A 17,153-nucleotide genomic window follows, 5' to 3' on the forward strand; every position below is an offset into this window, starting at 1 on the left:
GATTCCATTATTTAAATGATATATATATATATATATTTCCAATGTCTTACTCAGTGTTCTGAGTAGAGTGAGCTTTAACAAAATTTTGAACTGAATTCTAACTCTCCTCCTTGCCCCTCCACCATATTAAATGGCTTTTCTCAAAACCAGTGAATTTTGGAGGCATAAGAAACAATAATATCTCAGAAGGGATTGCTCTAACAGCTTAGCATTGTAAAGCCCTGGGGAACAGGGGAAAGAGGAAGAGTCTTAGGCTCTCTGATTCCTTCCTCAAGACTAGGGCTGGAAGGGAAGAGAAAAGAGAGAGGCTGCTTTCCCTCAAAGCCATAGTAGCAAGGAGGAGGTGAAACTCCTATGCTAACTACCCATCAGGACTACTAGGGAAAATGATAAGCACAAATGTCTGAAAAGTTTGTCAAAGAGAAAAGGAAAATGATAAATGCTGGAGGGAATGGGGGAAAATAGAGACATTTGATGGAACTATGAACTGGTCCAACCATTCTGGAGGACAATTTGGAACTATGCCCAAAGGGCTATAAAACTGAGCATCCCCTTTGAGCCAGCAAAAACCACTACTAGTTCTGTATCCTAAGGAGATCAATGACAAACGAAAGGCACCCACTTGTACAAAAATGTTTATAGAATCTCTTTTTTTTGGTGACAAGGAATTGTATAATTGAAAAAACAAATGGGGAATGACTGAACAAGCTATGGTAAAGGATTATAATGGAATATTATTGTGCTATAAGAAATGACAGAAGGAAATAGATTCAGAAAAACCTGGGAAGACTTACATGAATTGATGCAAAGTGAAGTGAGCAGAGCCTGGGAAGACTTACATGAACTGATGCAAAGTGAAGTGAGCAGAACCAGGAAAACATTGCTCACAGTAACAGCAATACTGCAATAATAATCAACTATGAAAGACTTAGCTAACCTGATCAAGACAACAACCTGAGGCAATTCCAAAGGACACAGGATGAAGAGTGCTATTCATCTCCATAGAGAGAGCATTATGAACTCTGAGGGCTCATAGAAGTATACATTTTTAACTTTATTTTTCTTGCTTTTGTGTATATGATTTCTTTTACAATATGGCTATTATGGAAATATGTTTCTCATGACTTCACATATATAATTGATTTCATTTTGCTTGCCTTTTGTTTTTAAAAATGAATGCTAAAAATTTTCACATGTAATTGGGAAATAGTTTACAAAATAAACAAAAATATATATTTTTAAATTCATCAAAGCAAGAGCCTCATAAAATAGCTCTTTTGCTTACCTCATAGCAGTGTGTTGATCCAACAAAAGCTTTGCCAATATCCAACGTGTCAAAGTTGAAGACAACTTTAGGTCCCATTCCTTCCCCTTTGATTCGAAGAGGTAACCGGGTCTCCCGGCCTGGGAGGAGAGAAAAACAATTTAAAAGGCCATTCTCATGGCACTTACCTTCCAGGATTATTATGAGAACAAAGTAATATTTGGTATGTAGTAGCTAGGTGGCATAGTGAATAGACTGCTAGCCCTGGAGTCAGGAGGACCTGAGTTCAAATCTATCCTCAGACACTTACTAATTGTATGACCCTAGACAAGTCACCTAACCCTTTTTGCCTCAGTTTCTGAACTGTAAAATGAGCTGGAGAGAAAAAAGAGAGAGACAAACAAACCACTTCAGGATGTTTGCCAAGAAAAGGCCAAATGGGGTCATAAAGAATTGAATGCAACTAAACAACAAACTATTTTGCAAAGTGCTTTGCAAACTAAATGCTAGTTGTTGTCGTCGTTATTGTTGTAACTCTATAGAAAGATATTACTGAAATGACCAGGTGGTTGTGCTTAGAATGCCAGGTCCAGGGCTAAGATTCTATATATTTTTAATAAACAGAACCTATATTCCTACTTCTCATTCCTCATCCCATTTTTTAAAAAAGGAAAGCAAAAGCAAATGTTCTGTAAGAAATGCAAGAAACAAAACAAATTCACTCATTGTGTTGCATAGATACACACATAAACAGGTGTGTGTAATTTTTTACCCTAAATCCATCATTTCTTGGTCAGGAAGAAGAAAGCATTTTGCCATTGGTATTTTGTGATCATTGTTGGTCACCAGTTTGATTATAAATCTTAGAGCTTTCAAAGTTGTTTGTTTTTATGGTATTATTATTGCTTTATAAATTGTTCTCCTGGTTTTGCTCATTTCTTTCTTCATCAATTTATTAAAGTCCTCAAAATTGTTCATTTTTATAATCTTGATAAATTGTTCCTTTTCTGGTTCTGCTCACTTTATCAGTAACCTATGATTCAGTTTATATAATTCTTTGTATGTCTCTTCAAAATGATCTCTTTCTTCCTTTCTTGTGGCATGATATAATGTTTCATCACATTTATATACAAATATTTATTCAGCCATTTCTTAACTGAGGGGCAACCTTTTAGTTTCTAGTTATTTGTTACAACAAAAAAATAGTTTCTAGAAATATATTTTTACATAATTATAAAAAAAAGACCATTGTCTACATGTAGCCTGAAATCTATTTCTCCAGTTCTCTCTGGCAATCTGACCCCTCCCCCTCCCATGGTGATTCCCTCTATCTATGATATTTCTCTTTCTACTGGTTCATTCTTCCCTGGCTAAAGATATCCCTTATCAGGAAGAAAGGGAGGTGGCATATGATTGCGATGGAATACTTCTGTGTGGTAAGAAATGGCAAGCAGGTTAATTTTTTTAATATGGAGAGACTATATGAAATTATAAAGAATGAAATGAGCAAAAATCAAGAAAAAATATTGCAACAGAAGGAAGATGAGAGGAAGGAAGGAAGGAAGGAAGGAAGGAAGGAAGGAAGGAAGGAAGGAAGGAAGGAAGGAAGGAAGGAAGGAAGAAAGGAAGGAAGGAAGGAAGGAGGGAGGGAGGGAGGGAGGGAGGGAGGGAGGGAGGGAAGGAAGGAAGGAAGGAAGGAAGGAAGGAAGGAAGGAAGGAAGGAAGGAAGGAAGGAAGGAAGGAAGGAAGGAAGGAAGGAAGGAAGGAAGGAAGGAAGGAAGGAAGGAAGGAAGGAAGGAAGGAAGGAAGGAAGGAAGGAAGGAAGGAAGGAAGGAAGGAAGGAAGGGAAAGAAACACTTGAACTCAGTTCTCTCCCAAATTTCTCTCCTTCTATAGAGAACACCATACTCCTCTGACCATCCAGCTCCACATCCCGAGTCATCCTTGCTTCCTCACTTTTCCCTTAATCAGATCGTGAGTCAGTTCACAAAATCTTGTCCATTCTGGGCCCACACAGCCTCTGAAATATATCCTTTTTCTCTTTTCACAAGGTCACCACCATTATCCTGATCTCTTGCTTAGACTTCTACAAAATAACTTTCTCATTGGTCTCTCTTCCACAAATGTCTCCTCACTCCAGTCCACATTCCATGTGACTGCCAAAAGTAATAATTTGTAAAGCACAGGACTGATTTCATTGCTTCTCAGCTTAATCAGCTCTTGTGGCTTCTTACTACCTTTAAGATCAAATACCAACTCTTCCATTTGGCATTGAAAGCCAATCTGGCTTCAATTTACCTTTCCAGCCTCATTCTACAATGTTTCCCTTCATCACTTCTCTGTCCCAACAAACTAGCCTTCTTGCTGCCCCTCACACACAGCCCTCCATGTCTTTCTTTGGGACAGTCCCTTATGTGTGAAACTTTCTTCCTCTACCTTTTAAAGTTCCTAATTTTCTTCCAAGCTCAGCTCAAACATAGCCTTTTAAACAATCTTTATCTTCCATCTTGGAATCACTACTGTATATTGGGTCCAAGGCAAAAGAACAGTAAGGGCTAAGCAATGGGGGTTAAGTGACTTGCCCAGGGTCACACAGTTAGGAAGTGTCTGATGAACCATACCTGAATCCAAGACCTCCTCTAGCATTGGTCTTTCCCAATTCCCCCAGATATTCAAGTCCCAGTTATTGTGCATGTATAGTGTGTGCATATGTGTGTGTGTGTGTGTGTGTGTGTGTGTGTGTTTCTAAATGTACACATTGTCTTCTCTGAAAAACAATATAAGCTTCTTGAGGGTAAGGATTCTTTTATTTCTACCCTGCTCCCATAGTACTTAATTAAATGTTTGCTAGCTGATTGATTGAAGCTGCATTATTATCCTTCTATTTATTTCCACCTCCTCCCAGATTTCTGCCTTACAAATTGTCATCTGCTTGCCAAGTCAGTATTACTGCAGAAGCTCTTTACACTGGGCAGCAGGAATGATAATTTAGTCAGCCTCAGAGATATATCTTACCTTTAGGGAACAGAAGTATTGCCAGTTTCTTATCTTTAGAGAACAGTTTTTATTGCAGCTTTGGGCTACAAATTCTCCAGGAGAAGAAAATGAAAGACCTGAATATATATTGAGCTGAATTCTTATCAGGATTATGAACAAATTTTATCAGGGTAATTTGTAATTGATCTAATTCAGGGAGAAATTATTGCCTGTTGATCTAGAATTTAAAATCGGAGATTTTACTAAGACTTAGAGAAAAGGGTTCCTTACTTGGTCTTCCAATGTCTTTGATACAGGAATATTTTACCCTGGACATAGGCACAGAATGGATATGGAATTAAATTAGCCCTAATTGGATAGGACCAGAGATTAAAGCATTTTGATAGATGACTATGGTTTTATCTTTAACTTTAACTTTATCTTTAACTAATTTAGAATGTAAATTCCTTATGAAAGTGACTGTGTATTAGTGACAGTACATACTTAATAAGAGTGGGGACCAATTAATTCAACCAATCACCCCTACCTCACCACAACTATCTAACTAAATGACCTGAAAATATAGTTTTAAATGAATTGAATTAATTATTTGATTTAATTAATATTCAATAATATTAATAAATTAATCCTATTAGAAGGCTTTGGGCTTCCCATGGGCTACTCACTTGGAGGGTGCCCAGAATGACTGATAACAATGTTGGGAGGCATCAGGAAAGGGAGAAAAGGATTTCTAGGTGCTAGGAGCTGGGAGGTACCATGTGTATTTCTTTTTAAAATTTTTTATTTATTTAATTAATTAATTTAGAATAGTTTTCCATGGTTACATGATTTATGCTCTTTCCCTCCCCTCCTCTAAACCCCTTCCCAGAGCCAATGAGCAATCCATTGGGTTTTACATATATCAATGATCAAGACCTATTTCCATATTATTAATATTTGCACTAGGGCGATTGTTTAGAGTCTACATCCCCAGTCATATCCCCATCAAACCATGTGATCAAGCAAATGTTCTTCTGTGTTTCTACTCCCACAGTTCTTTCTCATAAATCCCTCAGAATTGCCCTGTATATACTAGCGTTGCTGCTAGTAGAGGAGTCCATTCCCCAAATGAAGGGCATCCCCTCATTTTTTAATTTTTTTGCCACCGCAAATAGCGTGGCTTTAAATATTTTTGTACAAGTCTTTTTCCTTATTATTTCTTTGGGCGCAAATCCAGCAGTGGTATGGCTGGATCAAAAGGCAGGCAGTCTTTTAAAGCCCTTTGGACATAGTTCCAAACTGCCCTCTAGAATGGTTGGATCAATTCACAATTCCACCAGTAATGCATTAGTGTCTCAATTTTGCCACATCCCCTCCAACATTCATTAAGTTCCTTTGCTGTCATGTTAGCCAATATGCTAGGTGTGAGGTGATACCTCAGAGTTGTTTTCATTTGCATTTCTGTAACTATAAGAGACTTAGAATACTTTTTCCTGTGCTTATTGATAGTTTTGATTTCTTTGTCCGAAAATTGCCTATTCATGTCCTTTGCTCATTTGTCAATTGGGGGATGCCATGTATATTTCTATGATTGAACCTACTTTCCCCTGAAACATGTAGTTATGGGAGAGTGTACCCTAAGTATGGAGAGGGGGTAGGATTTTTGTATCAATTATCTTACCTTAGTAAATACCCATTTCTAACAAGATCATTAATTCTGGCTGACAATTAATATGAACTCATCATGAAAAGAGGAAAGCACATTGGGACTGGCTTGTGAGCTTCAGTATAAGAAAACTACCCCCAAGCCTCTAGAGAAGTAACACATCAACCTCTGAGGATTGTGCTGGACAGCACCATTAGATGCTACCACATAGACATGTATATGTTATCACAAATTTATTTTCAGTGCCTGTAATATCTGTGGCATGAAAGGAAACACGTTACAATGGAAAGAGCCCCAGGTTTGGAAGCAGAGAAGAGGATTTGTATTCAAATTCTTTTCCTGCCATCTACTCATGGTGTACCCTTGAGGAAGTCACTTAATTTCTTGGGGATTCAGTTTCTCATCATTTCTTGCTCTAAATCTATGACCTTTATAATTTTTCATATTGTCTAGTATCATTTTGCTTTTCTCATGTTTATGACCTTTTCTAGACTCTAATCTCTTTTAGGATACGATTATGTCTAGTGGGATCTACTATCGGCCCCCAACTATAGAATCTAACACAGTGTCTTGTCCATAGGAAATATTTGTTGAATATTTTTTTATTTTATTTGACTATAATGAAAAACATTTACAAGAAATCCATCAACTCCTCAGGTCAATGATTCTATGTGAGCCCATTTCCTTTTATTTTTTTTTCAGATGAAGAGGTGGGATCAACTAATCTCTGAGGTCCCTCCTGGCTTTCAGATGAAGTTGTAAATGGGCACCCCTACCACACACACACACACACACACACACACACACCACATACACACACATCCCCACCTCACCTCCAACAAACAGTCAGTCACTTCCAGACAGCCTCCCTTATCCCATAATCCAAAGGGAAGTTTTATTTGTAATCTTCTTGTAGAAGAAATAAATAAAGCAGCCAGAGAGATGAAACTAGAATTCTAATCCTATTAATCACCCCCATGAATATTTTTTATTGATAACTGACCCTTGTGTTAGCTGATGTGCAACATTATTTTTGGTTAATTAGCATTGCTTCTTTCCAGTGACTGCATCATTAATAAGTCTCTAAGTAATTCAACAAAGGAATTAAAATAATGTGAAGAACAGCTTAGTTCTTTCCTTGCCCACCTATTATTCTACTGGCTCAAGTCTATTGATGATAAGCTGTATTTCTCTGGTCCAAATAAACATATCTTGATTATAGATCATACTTTCAAGGTAGCCAAGAATGAAAATTGTAAATAGATCACAGAATAAACAGCAGGTCAATTTATAACTGCCAGATCAAAAGCTTTCTCCATCTGTTATGTTGACTACTTAATTTTAGAAAGTACATATTTATACATATTGAGGTGTATTGTAATAAAGAGCGAGCCCAAAGATTTTCTTTTGCAATACTAATTATTTTACAGTATTTGGCCTCTGAGAATGATGAGAGTGAAAGAACCATTCCTATATTAGTAGGTTTGTCAGCATTCAAGTGATATCTCCTACACATGCAACTTGCCAACAGAATTTAACTAATCATTATTTTAAACTCCATTTTGCAAAAGCAAGACTATAAATTACATAGAGGAAAGAGATAACAAGGAAAACCAAGTTGAAGCCACCGTGGGAAGGATTAAATTAGCAGGAAGGAAACATTTCTGATTACTTAGGGTGCAAAATGGTAGAGTATGTATTTGATCTGGAGGTCTTTACAAATCTTGGGGTTTCAGTGGCATTGTAGGCTTCTAAGCAAGAGAATATTGATCTATCAGTGGTATAGAGGATGAATTAGAGAGAGAATGAGTGTTCCTTAGTGATTCAAGAGCAAAGAAGTTTTAGGAATACCTTTTAATCTAATATTAAGGAATCACTGAGTCTTTGAAGCAAAAAGAGGTGGCTGTATTCAAACTCACATCTTCCTGACTAGGTTCAAAGCACTATCCATGGCACCTCCTAGCTTCTCTTTAGTACTATGATTATTAATAATAATAAGTAATATTAATAATAGTGAGATAACCCAAGTCATAGAATTATATAGAATTGATCAAGTAAATGCTATGCTACTTTATAAACAAGATGACTTCCTTGCTAGGCATATTTTAAAATGCTCTAGGATAGTTAAAAGAGAATGTCAGATAGACAGAAAAGGATACTATTCAGCACATCTGAGTTCTATGAGATCACTGCAGCAGAAGTCAAGCTTCCAAATGAAATGACTTATACAAGTAATTGGTTGTAACAGAGTTGAAGCTGAATGCTGTGAAATCATAATGGTTGAGCTTCCTCCCAAAGAAGAAGCATGAGGATGCTCCTCTCTCAAATCCCTTGCAAGGGGTCAGGGAAGGAGAAGCTTTGGAACACCGTATACAATAATATCAATCTTTAGCTGGTTTTGATCATTTTTCACCTCTCCTTTATTTGGTATTCTTTGTTACAAGGGCTGGCTGGGAGATGTGGAGAAATATAAGTGATGTGAAATCAAAAGATAAGAGAAAATCCACTAAAAATAAAGCTAGAAAGGTAAAAAATAGTCATTGGTCATTTACTATTTGAATATTGACAGAAAGTGGTAAACTATCCTAGAATACAGTTAACTGCAGTATCCCCCCAAAATCCATGGGCAAAAGGAATGCACCACAATTGGTAGGTTAGTCAGTAATCCACAGTGTGTCTTAGCCTTGTGCTAAGGGCTGGAGATATAAATGAAGGTCCCTGCTCTCATAAGTGAAAGTCCCTATTCTCAAGGAGGTCACCATCTAATGAGGGAGACACCATGCAAATAGCCTTGGACAAACTACAGAATAAATTGCAGCAAATGACAGAAGAAAAATACCAGCATTATGGGAGTATTGGAAAAGGTTTGCTGCAGAATTTGAGATTTAAGCTGGAACCTGAAGGGAAGCAAAAGGTGCTAAGAGATGGAGATGAGGAAGACAGAGGGCATTCCCAGGCTTGGAGTTGGGAAATGGCTCCATTTGATGTACATAAAACATGAAACACTTTTAAACTCTATTGCAAAATGCTAAACCCTATTGGGTTTCCTAGACTTCTAGAGGGATGAGTCATGTGGTAGACCTCTTCTGACCCATAAACATCACCAACAAAATCCACTCTGGATTCACTTTTTGAAATCTACTACAGATTATAACATGTCAGGGAGGAGGTACCTTGATAAATCAAGGATCCCTCTGAGTCCATTATAATATTTTGATGGTTGATGGGGGATTGACACTAATTCACATGCCTAAAGGTTTTTCAAATGAGAAACCAGCCTGGATTCAGAGGGGACCCCTTAAGTATAAGCCAGGTGGTCCCTTGCCTATTAAACAGCACATACTTTTTGCAGTATTAAATGCCACAGGGAAGAGAGACATTCTATTCTTGTGCATCCTGGGTCACAGTTTTGAGATAATTCATATCCTACGGTTTTCATCAAATCTTAGAGTAAGAAGAGATTTCAGCGACCATCTAGGCTGACTCACATCTGAACAAGAATTCCTTCTACAACACACCCAACTAGTCATCACCCAACATTGCTTTGGGGACCCCCAAGGATGGGGGAACCCTTTACCTCTAAAAGTATCCCACTGCTTTTTGCATAGTTCTAAATGTTGGAAGTTTTCCCTGAAAACAAACTTAAATGTATCTCTTTACCTTCCCCCCATGAACTGCTCCTGGTTCTCTCTAGTGCCAAATAGAATAAGACCAATCCTTCCCCAAGGGAGTTCTACAATTACTTAACAACTGTGATCATGTGCTCCTTAATTTTCTGTTATTCAGCATAAAGACACCCAAGCCTTTCAATCAGTCAGTGTAGGGCAGTGATAGCTAACCTTTTAGAGATCAAGTGCCTAAACTGAACCCTCACACCACATGTGAGCCCCCTGCCTTACCCCAGACAAGGGAGGGAGGAAATACTCCCATTGAGCTACTGGGCAGAGGAGTGGGTAAAGTGAGAAATGTCCTCAGGCATGCACAGAGAGGGGGAAGGGAGCAGCCCCCAATGGCATACTCTAGCACATGCACTATAGGTTCACCAGCACCAGTATAGGGCATGCAGTCTATACTCTTCTCCAAACTGATTGCCATCATCTGGAAGTTTTCCAGATTATCAATGTCCTTCTTAAGAGAAAACACAAAACAATGTCTGATCAGATCAGAAGACAAGAGGAGTTTCACCCTTGTAGGACTTAATATTCTGTCTCTAGCCACAGCACAGGATTGCATTTCTTCTCTTGGCTGCCATGTCAACACAATTTACCCAATCTTTGTCAGATTTTAGACCTTGAAGGAACTTAAACAATATTGTACAAATTCTGAAATTTTTTTCTTTCCAGAAATAACCAAAACACTATTACAGTAACAAAGACTAAAACTTTGCTCATTGTAGCAAAGGATAGGGGTGAGTACTATGGCTTCTGAGTCAAAATGTTTTGATCCCCTGGTTGTCACAATAAAATCACCACCCCTACCCTCCATCTGACTGGAACCTTTTGCTCTGTACCTGTAATTTCACAGTAAATTGTTTGCTGATAAAGTATGGCTTCTCGAGGGTAAAAGGTCACAGAGATTTGAGCTGCTGAATTGGGCCAAATCTCTCCTTCCTGAAAGAAGAAAAAAAATCATTAAACAAATCAAAGGAAGACTTATCTTTGAAATGTACTATATCTTATAATTCTTTGAAGTATGACAAGGCAATTTTTAAAATAAAGAAAAGGAGTTGGGGCAGTTAGGTGGTTCAGTGGGTATTCAGGCCTAGGGATGGGGGCGGGGGGGGGGTGGCGGCATTGTTCCAGGATTCAAACCTGGCTTCAGACACTTTCTAGCTATGTGACCCTGGGCAAGTCCTCCATTGCCTAGCCCTTACCACTCTTCTGCCTTGGAATCAATACATAGTATGATTCTAAGATAAAAGGGAAAAAAGAAAGAAAGAAAGAAAGAAAGAAAGAAAGAAAGAAAGAAAGAAAGAAAGAAAGAAAGAAAGAAAGAAAGAAAGAAAGAAAGAAAGAAAGAAAGAAAGAAAGAAAGAAAGAAAGAAAGAAAGAAAGAAAGAAAGAAAGAAAGAAAGAAAGAAAGAAAGAAAGAAAGAAAGAAAGAAAGAAAGAAAGAAAGAGAAAGAGAGAAAGAGAGAAAGAAGAAGAAAGAACGAGAGAGAGAAAGAAAGAAAGAGAGAGAGAGAAAGAAAGAAAGAGAGAAAGAACGAAAGAAAGAAAGAAAGAGAGAAAGAAAGAAAGAGAGAAAGAAAGAAAGAAAGAGAGAGAGAAAGAAAGAAAGAAAGAAAGAAAGAGAGAAAGAAAGAAAGAGAGAAAGAGAGAAAGAAAGAAAGAAAGAGAGAAAGAAAGAAAGAAAGAGAGAAAGAAAGAAAGAAAGAGAGAAAGAAAGAAAGAAAGAGAGAGAAAGAAAGAAAGAGAGAGAGAAAGAAAGAAAGAAAGAAAGAGAAAGAAAGAGAGAAAGAAAGAAAGAGAGAAAGAGAGAAAGAAAGAGAGAAAGAAAGAGAGAAAGAGAGCAAGAAAGAGAGAAAGAGAGAAAGAAAGAGAGAAAGAGAGAAAGAAAGAGAGAGAGAAAAGAGAGAAAGAGAGAGAGAAAGAGAAAGAGAGAAAGAAAGAAAGAGAGAGAGAAAGAGAGAGAGAGAAAGAGAGAAAGAGAGAGAGAAAGAGAGAGAGAAAGGAAGGAAGGAAGGAAGGAAGGAAGGAAGGAAGGAAGGAAGGAAGGAAGGAAGGAAGGAAGGAAGGAAGGAAGGAAGCCAACCTTTGTTCCAAGCTGAGATTCAGCTACGCATATTGTAGAGATTACTATACAGAAGAGTAAACATCTGTAATTTGCTGCCTCAAGTGGTGGCACAAATTAAAAACATATGTTATTTCAGAAAAGGCTTTTAAATAAGTTCAGGAAATAAACATGTTTGGGATACATTCCTAAACTTAGAGACTGATGCCAAAGAAGACCCAACATTCTTTGCCACAGCATGGTCCTTATTTTCTTTGGTGTTTCTGATCCTTTATGGTAAACCTTCTATCCCCATCAGGAATATAGAAAGGAGACAACAAAAGGGATTAAAGAGGAAGCCCAAGTATAAACTGGTGTAGCAATCAGAAATCATATTCTAATGTGATTTTAACTTATATTAAAATAAATAATTTATGAATTCTGGAATCTTTTCCTTTAGGTATCTTAAATTAATTATATCAATCATTTCACTGGGTGATCTCATGGGTTTCCATAGATTTAATTACTATCTCCATGTTGATAATCTACCTTATCTCACATCTCCAGCTGCCTTTCACACACCTCATACTAGATGTCCAGGAGATATCTTAAGCACAATAAATAAAAAACTGAACATATGTGTCCCCTTAAGCCCTTCTCTGGGCCTATTTCCCTTTTACTCTAGAGGGCAAATACCATCCTACCCCCCTGTCCCCCAGGCTCACCACCTAGGAGCCATCCTAGACTTTCCACTATCTATTTATCATCTCCCCCCATATCTAAGCTGCTTCCAAGGCTTGTTAATTTTGTCTCTGCAACATCTCTCCAAAATTTCCCTTTTCTCCTCTGACACTGCCCTTACTCTAGTAAAAATCCTCATTATCTCATTCCTGGACTATTGCAATAGCTTCTGGCAAGTCTACCTGCCTTAAATCTCTCCCTACTCCAATCCATCCTCCATTTAGCCACCAAAGTGATGCAGGTCCCTCCTCACCTATACCCTTGCCCACAACTGAATAAACTCCAGGGTCTCCAAATTGCTTTTAGGATCAAACAAAAAATCCTTTGGTGTTCAAAGCGCTTCATAAGCCAATTTAAGATGTCTGTTGGATGTCTAGTTTGATGATGAGATGTGAGACATGGAAGCTGATGAGATCACCAAGTGAAGTAACAAGTAACCAAGGGCAGAATCTAAGGGAAAAACTTATGGTTAAAGGGCATGAACTGACTAGCACATAGTAATCACTTAATAGTTAATTGAGTGATTGGTCTGACAGGTAGGAGAATCAAGAGAGAGTGGTGCTCTGAAAAATCTAGAGAGAAGAGACTATCAAGGGAAAGATAATGGTCAACATCATCAAAGGCTGCAGAGAAGTCAAGGAGAATGAGTCCTGAGAAAAGACTATTGAATTTGGGGACTAGAAGATCACTGGTACTTTGGAGAAAGCAGTTCTGGTGAAATAATGGGGTTAGAAGTCCAAATGTAAGGGATAAGAAGGCAGTGAAAGGAGAAAAAATGGAGAACCTTTTCAAAGAATTTAGCCACAAAGAGCAGAAGAGATAGAGGATGACACTGAGAATAGAAGAATCAAGTGAGAATTTTTTGATGTGGGGGATGAATATGTTTGGAGTCATTTTTGAGGACAGCATCAAACAGCATCTGAGGACAGAATGGAACCCAGTGCTCTTTTCTCTGAAGCCTAGCTCTCTATCCACTGAGTCACCTGGCTGCCCTTACCCAATCAGTTTTGAAATCATGTCAATCCTGTCTCTAGAGTTTCCTTCAATTTTGTTGTCTCCTCTCCACTCACATTATCAATGCCTTTGTCCCTCAATATTTCTCACCTAGACTATTGTGGACCTCCTAACTAATTAGTCTTTGCCTCCAATCTCTCAGCTCTTCAAGTGATCTTTCATACAGCAACCAAAAATCTTTCCCTAATGTCCCAGTTTGACCAGTTACTCTACTCAAAAGCTTTCAATGGCTCCCTATTACCTGTAAGCTAAAATGCAGGCTCCTTAGTTGGGCATTCAGGCTCTCTATTGTCCATCTTACCTTGCCTCCTTACATTTCTTTCAAAATAACTCTTCTCACAAATTCTTCCTTCCAGGATTGACTTTCCATCTCCTGTTGCCATCCATCTGTAGAGGCTTTTCCTACTTTTGGAAATCCTTCATTTCCTTCAGACTGCAGAGCAGTTGCCTTCTTCCCTACCCACTCAATCTTACCTTTTCCTTTTCATATTTCCCGATAACAATCTAAATCTCTCCTTTGCCCTTATCATATTCTCCATGTTGTTATGTTTACCTATGTGCCTATCATGTCTCCCTACTGTTCTAGTGGAAGTTCCAATTGGAAAAGCCTGTCTTGAGTTCTCATCTTTATATCCCTAGAACCTACCACAGAGTATATCTTCTGTATTAAGTAGTTAATAATCATTTTTTGAATGAATTAATGATTCCACTAACACAAATGAATGCATACCACCTGGAAAGATCAGAACAATAGTCTTTTAAAAACTCACTTTGAATAACCTTGAAAGCAAGAAAGAAAGCAGTTTCTTAATAGTCTATATTTTTCCTATGATTTTTGTAAATGGTGCTAGATGGTCATAAGTAATGAAGACATCCTAAATCTATAACACAGAAATACATTTCCACCAACTAAATGGAGAATCACAGAAAGACAATGGATAAATAATTAGACTCCAGGTTCAGACAGTCCCCAATGCATATTCTATTTCTAGTCTGGCTGGAAATGAACAAACTGTCAGAGTCAAGAGTACAGAGTGGAACAAAGCACTTTAAAATGCAGACATCAAAACAAAAGAGGGAAAAACTGAAAACCAGGAACCACTTGGTTTTATTTATGAACTTCATCAGCTTGAGCAAGTACATTCTTCAGGCAACATTCCTATCAATTTCCAAAGGAGCCATCAAAATGCCTAGTCCTAGAACCAAGAGGATTTATATGCAGCCACTGCAAAACATGATCTTTAATGTTGACACAGTTGTGGGACCAAGAATGTCTTGTGAATCACATCACATTCTGGATAGATTTGGGAGGTCTCTTTCTATTGGCTGACCAGCTTTGAGGCCAAAGTCATCTCTTATCGATTCATATTTGAAGCATGTGTCTGGTGCGAAAAATTGGAGATATTAAAGAATCACAGAATTCCAGAGATGGGAGAGACCCCTAGGGCCACCTGACCATGAATCCCCCCTACATGTTAAGTAAGCAGGCTGAAAACCTGTCTATCTTCAAAAGAAAGTTTATCTCTTGAGCATGGGGCATGAAATGAATTTACTCTGATGTGGGTTGACTTCATGCTTCACCAGTAATCCCAAGAGTACTTTTTTAATGTCACAAAATGCTTGCCAAGTAGGAGACAACTAGACTGGGAGCCCAGAGCCCTGGTTTCTAATCCCAGATGTTATTTAATTAGCGGAAAGGCCTTGGGTAAATAGTTTATCTTTGGGTCTCAGTCTTCTAATCTGTAAAAAGTAGGAGTTGGAGGAAATGTTCTCTAAGGACTCTTCTGGCCATGACAGTCTATAATTTTAATACTTTGAGTGACTAGTAAATGGAATGGTTTCTTTTTTAATTGTTCCATTGTAACCAAGATGATGGTAAATGCTCATCATAATTTAACACATAATGAAACACATATGAAACTTTAATTCAATGCCAGTTGAACCTTAAAAAAACCTGTTATTGCAAATGTAAAAATAGGGCACTGAAACACTACTTGTTTTTTATTTGAAGAAGTAAAAATGTGGAACAGGATCCTGTTCCCCACCCACAGCCTACATCTTTCTGGTCTGATTTATTTAGAGCAGCCACAAGTAGATACATTTGAGAATCTAGGAAATCTTCAAACTGGCCATCAGTGTGTCTTGCTCATTTCTCAAAAACTGACAGACATGAAGCACCTCAAGAAAATGGGAAGATGTACAACAAAATTTGTCTCCACAGAATCATGCAGAAGAGGAGTTTCAAAAACAGTTGCAGCAGTCAATATATTCCCAGAGAGTTCATATCACTACTGCCAAAAATGCTCATTGTAAGGTCATTCATTTGTTGTCTTCCTATCATCAAATCTAATGGTCCTTTCATTTTCCTCTTCTCATCTTCCTTGACTTCTCTACAATATTTGACAAGAGAATCTCTGCTTCCTTGCATTCTTACTACCTGCCTTATATTTTAAAAATTGTATGAAGCAAATTAGATTCTCTTATAATCTTTTACATTTACTATGTATGTATCTCCTTACTTTAAATATGTTTCTGGTAGACAGCATATTGTGAAATTCTGGCTTTTAATCCAATCTGTTATCTTTTTCCATTTCATGAGTGATTTCATCCCATTTACACTCACAATTATGAATACTGTGTACTTCCTTCCATATTATTTTCTCCTGTTCATCATTTTCTTCTTCTCCTTTCAGCCATTCCATGTTGACACATATTTTTGTTTCTAACTACCACCAACTTGAGTTTGCTCTCCTTTTTTCCCATCCTTCCTTTCCTTACGCTCCTTCCCTTTCTTACGTCCCTATGAAGTAAGATGGATTTCTATGGCTGTATGCAGATGTTATTCTTGATTTGTGCCAGTTCCTATGAGAGTAAGGTTCAAGTTTTGCCTGCCACCAATTTGTACCTACCTTGTATTGATTCTTACATGTCTCCTCATGTAAAATAATTTACTCCCAATTTTCTTTCCTTTTCTCTTTTCCTAGTGTATTCCTCCCTTTATTCCCTGACTTTATTTTGCTTTGGTTTTTTTATATTATCCCATCATATTCCATTTATTTCCTGCTCTGTCTATATTCAGTGCCCTAAAAGTGATGAAGTGATATTGCATTCTCAAGGTTCTTCTATCTTTCTGATGGCCTCTTCTCTTTGATTGACTCATCTTCCTTCAACCCAATATCATGGAAAGGATACTGGAATTTTGTTGTCTAGGTAAGAAACCCAAATTTGCTACTCAGTACCCATGTGATCTTGAGTAAGACATCTACTCATTATGCATCTGTTTTCTCACAAATAAAATGGAAGGATAGGACTAGATTATATCCAAGGTCCATTCCAGTTCTAACTCTGTGACCCTATCTTAAAGCATGAGTTAAACCAAAATGTTCTTTCTGTGTCTCTTTCTGTCTCTGTTTCTCTCTTTCCCTGCCTCTGACTCTGTATCTCTGTCTGTCCTGTGTCTCTGTCTCTCTGTCTGTCCCTCTGTCTCTCTCTCTTTATTTCTCTCTCCCCTCCATGTAGCTAATTTTCAAATTGTTATCTCTACCTCCATGCTCTCATCCAAACAAATGTGTCTAATGTATAACTTTGCTTTTTGGCCCGAACATTAAACTCCATATATCTAAAACTGATCTTCCTCACTAATTCTGTCCCTATCTGCTAATGTATCTATTTATACTAGTGGCAGTCTCCCAGATTTATCACCAAGGGATCAGTATTGACTCCTTCCTTCCCCAACTCATTTGATCCATTGCTAAGTCTACAGAAGTGCTTTTGACACTT

General features: G+C 37.8%; 1 protein-coding gene across 5 annotated transcripts in view; it reads right to left on the reverse strand.

Moving 5' to 3' along the window:
* HYDIN (HYDIN axonemal central pair apparatus protein) overlaps nucleotides 1-17,153 on the reverse strand; it is a 451,163-nt gene that overhangs the window by 272,772 nt on the left and 161,238 nt on the right. For all 5 annotated transcript variants that reach the window (XR_008917906.1, XM_056824703.1, XM_056824709.1 and 2 more), the window contains exons 10-11: nucleotides 10,417-10,516; nucleotides 1,286-1,404 (exon numbers count right to left, since the gene is read on the reverse strand). Coding sequence is in view for 4 of the 5 variants with exons in the window: in XM_056824703.1 (XP_056680681.1) it covers nucleotides 1,286-1,404; nucleotides 10,417-10,516 (219 nt within the window). In the remaining variant the exon portion in view is untranslated. The remainder of the gene's footprint in view (nucleotides 1-1,285; nucleotides 1,405-10,416; nucleotides 10,517-17,153) is intronic.

The sequence above is a fragment of the Monodelphis domestica genome, chromosome 1 (assembly GCF_027887165.1).
Source record: "Monodelphis domestica isolate mMonDom1 chromosome 1, mMonDom1.pri, whole genome shotgun sequence".
Taxonomy (NCBI): domain Eukaryota; kingdom Metazoa; phylum Chordata; class Mammalia; order Didelphimorphia; family Didelphidae; genus Monodelphis; species Monodelphis domestica.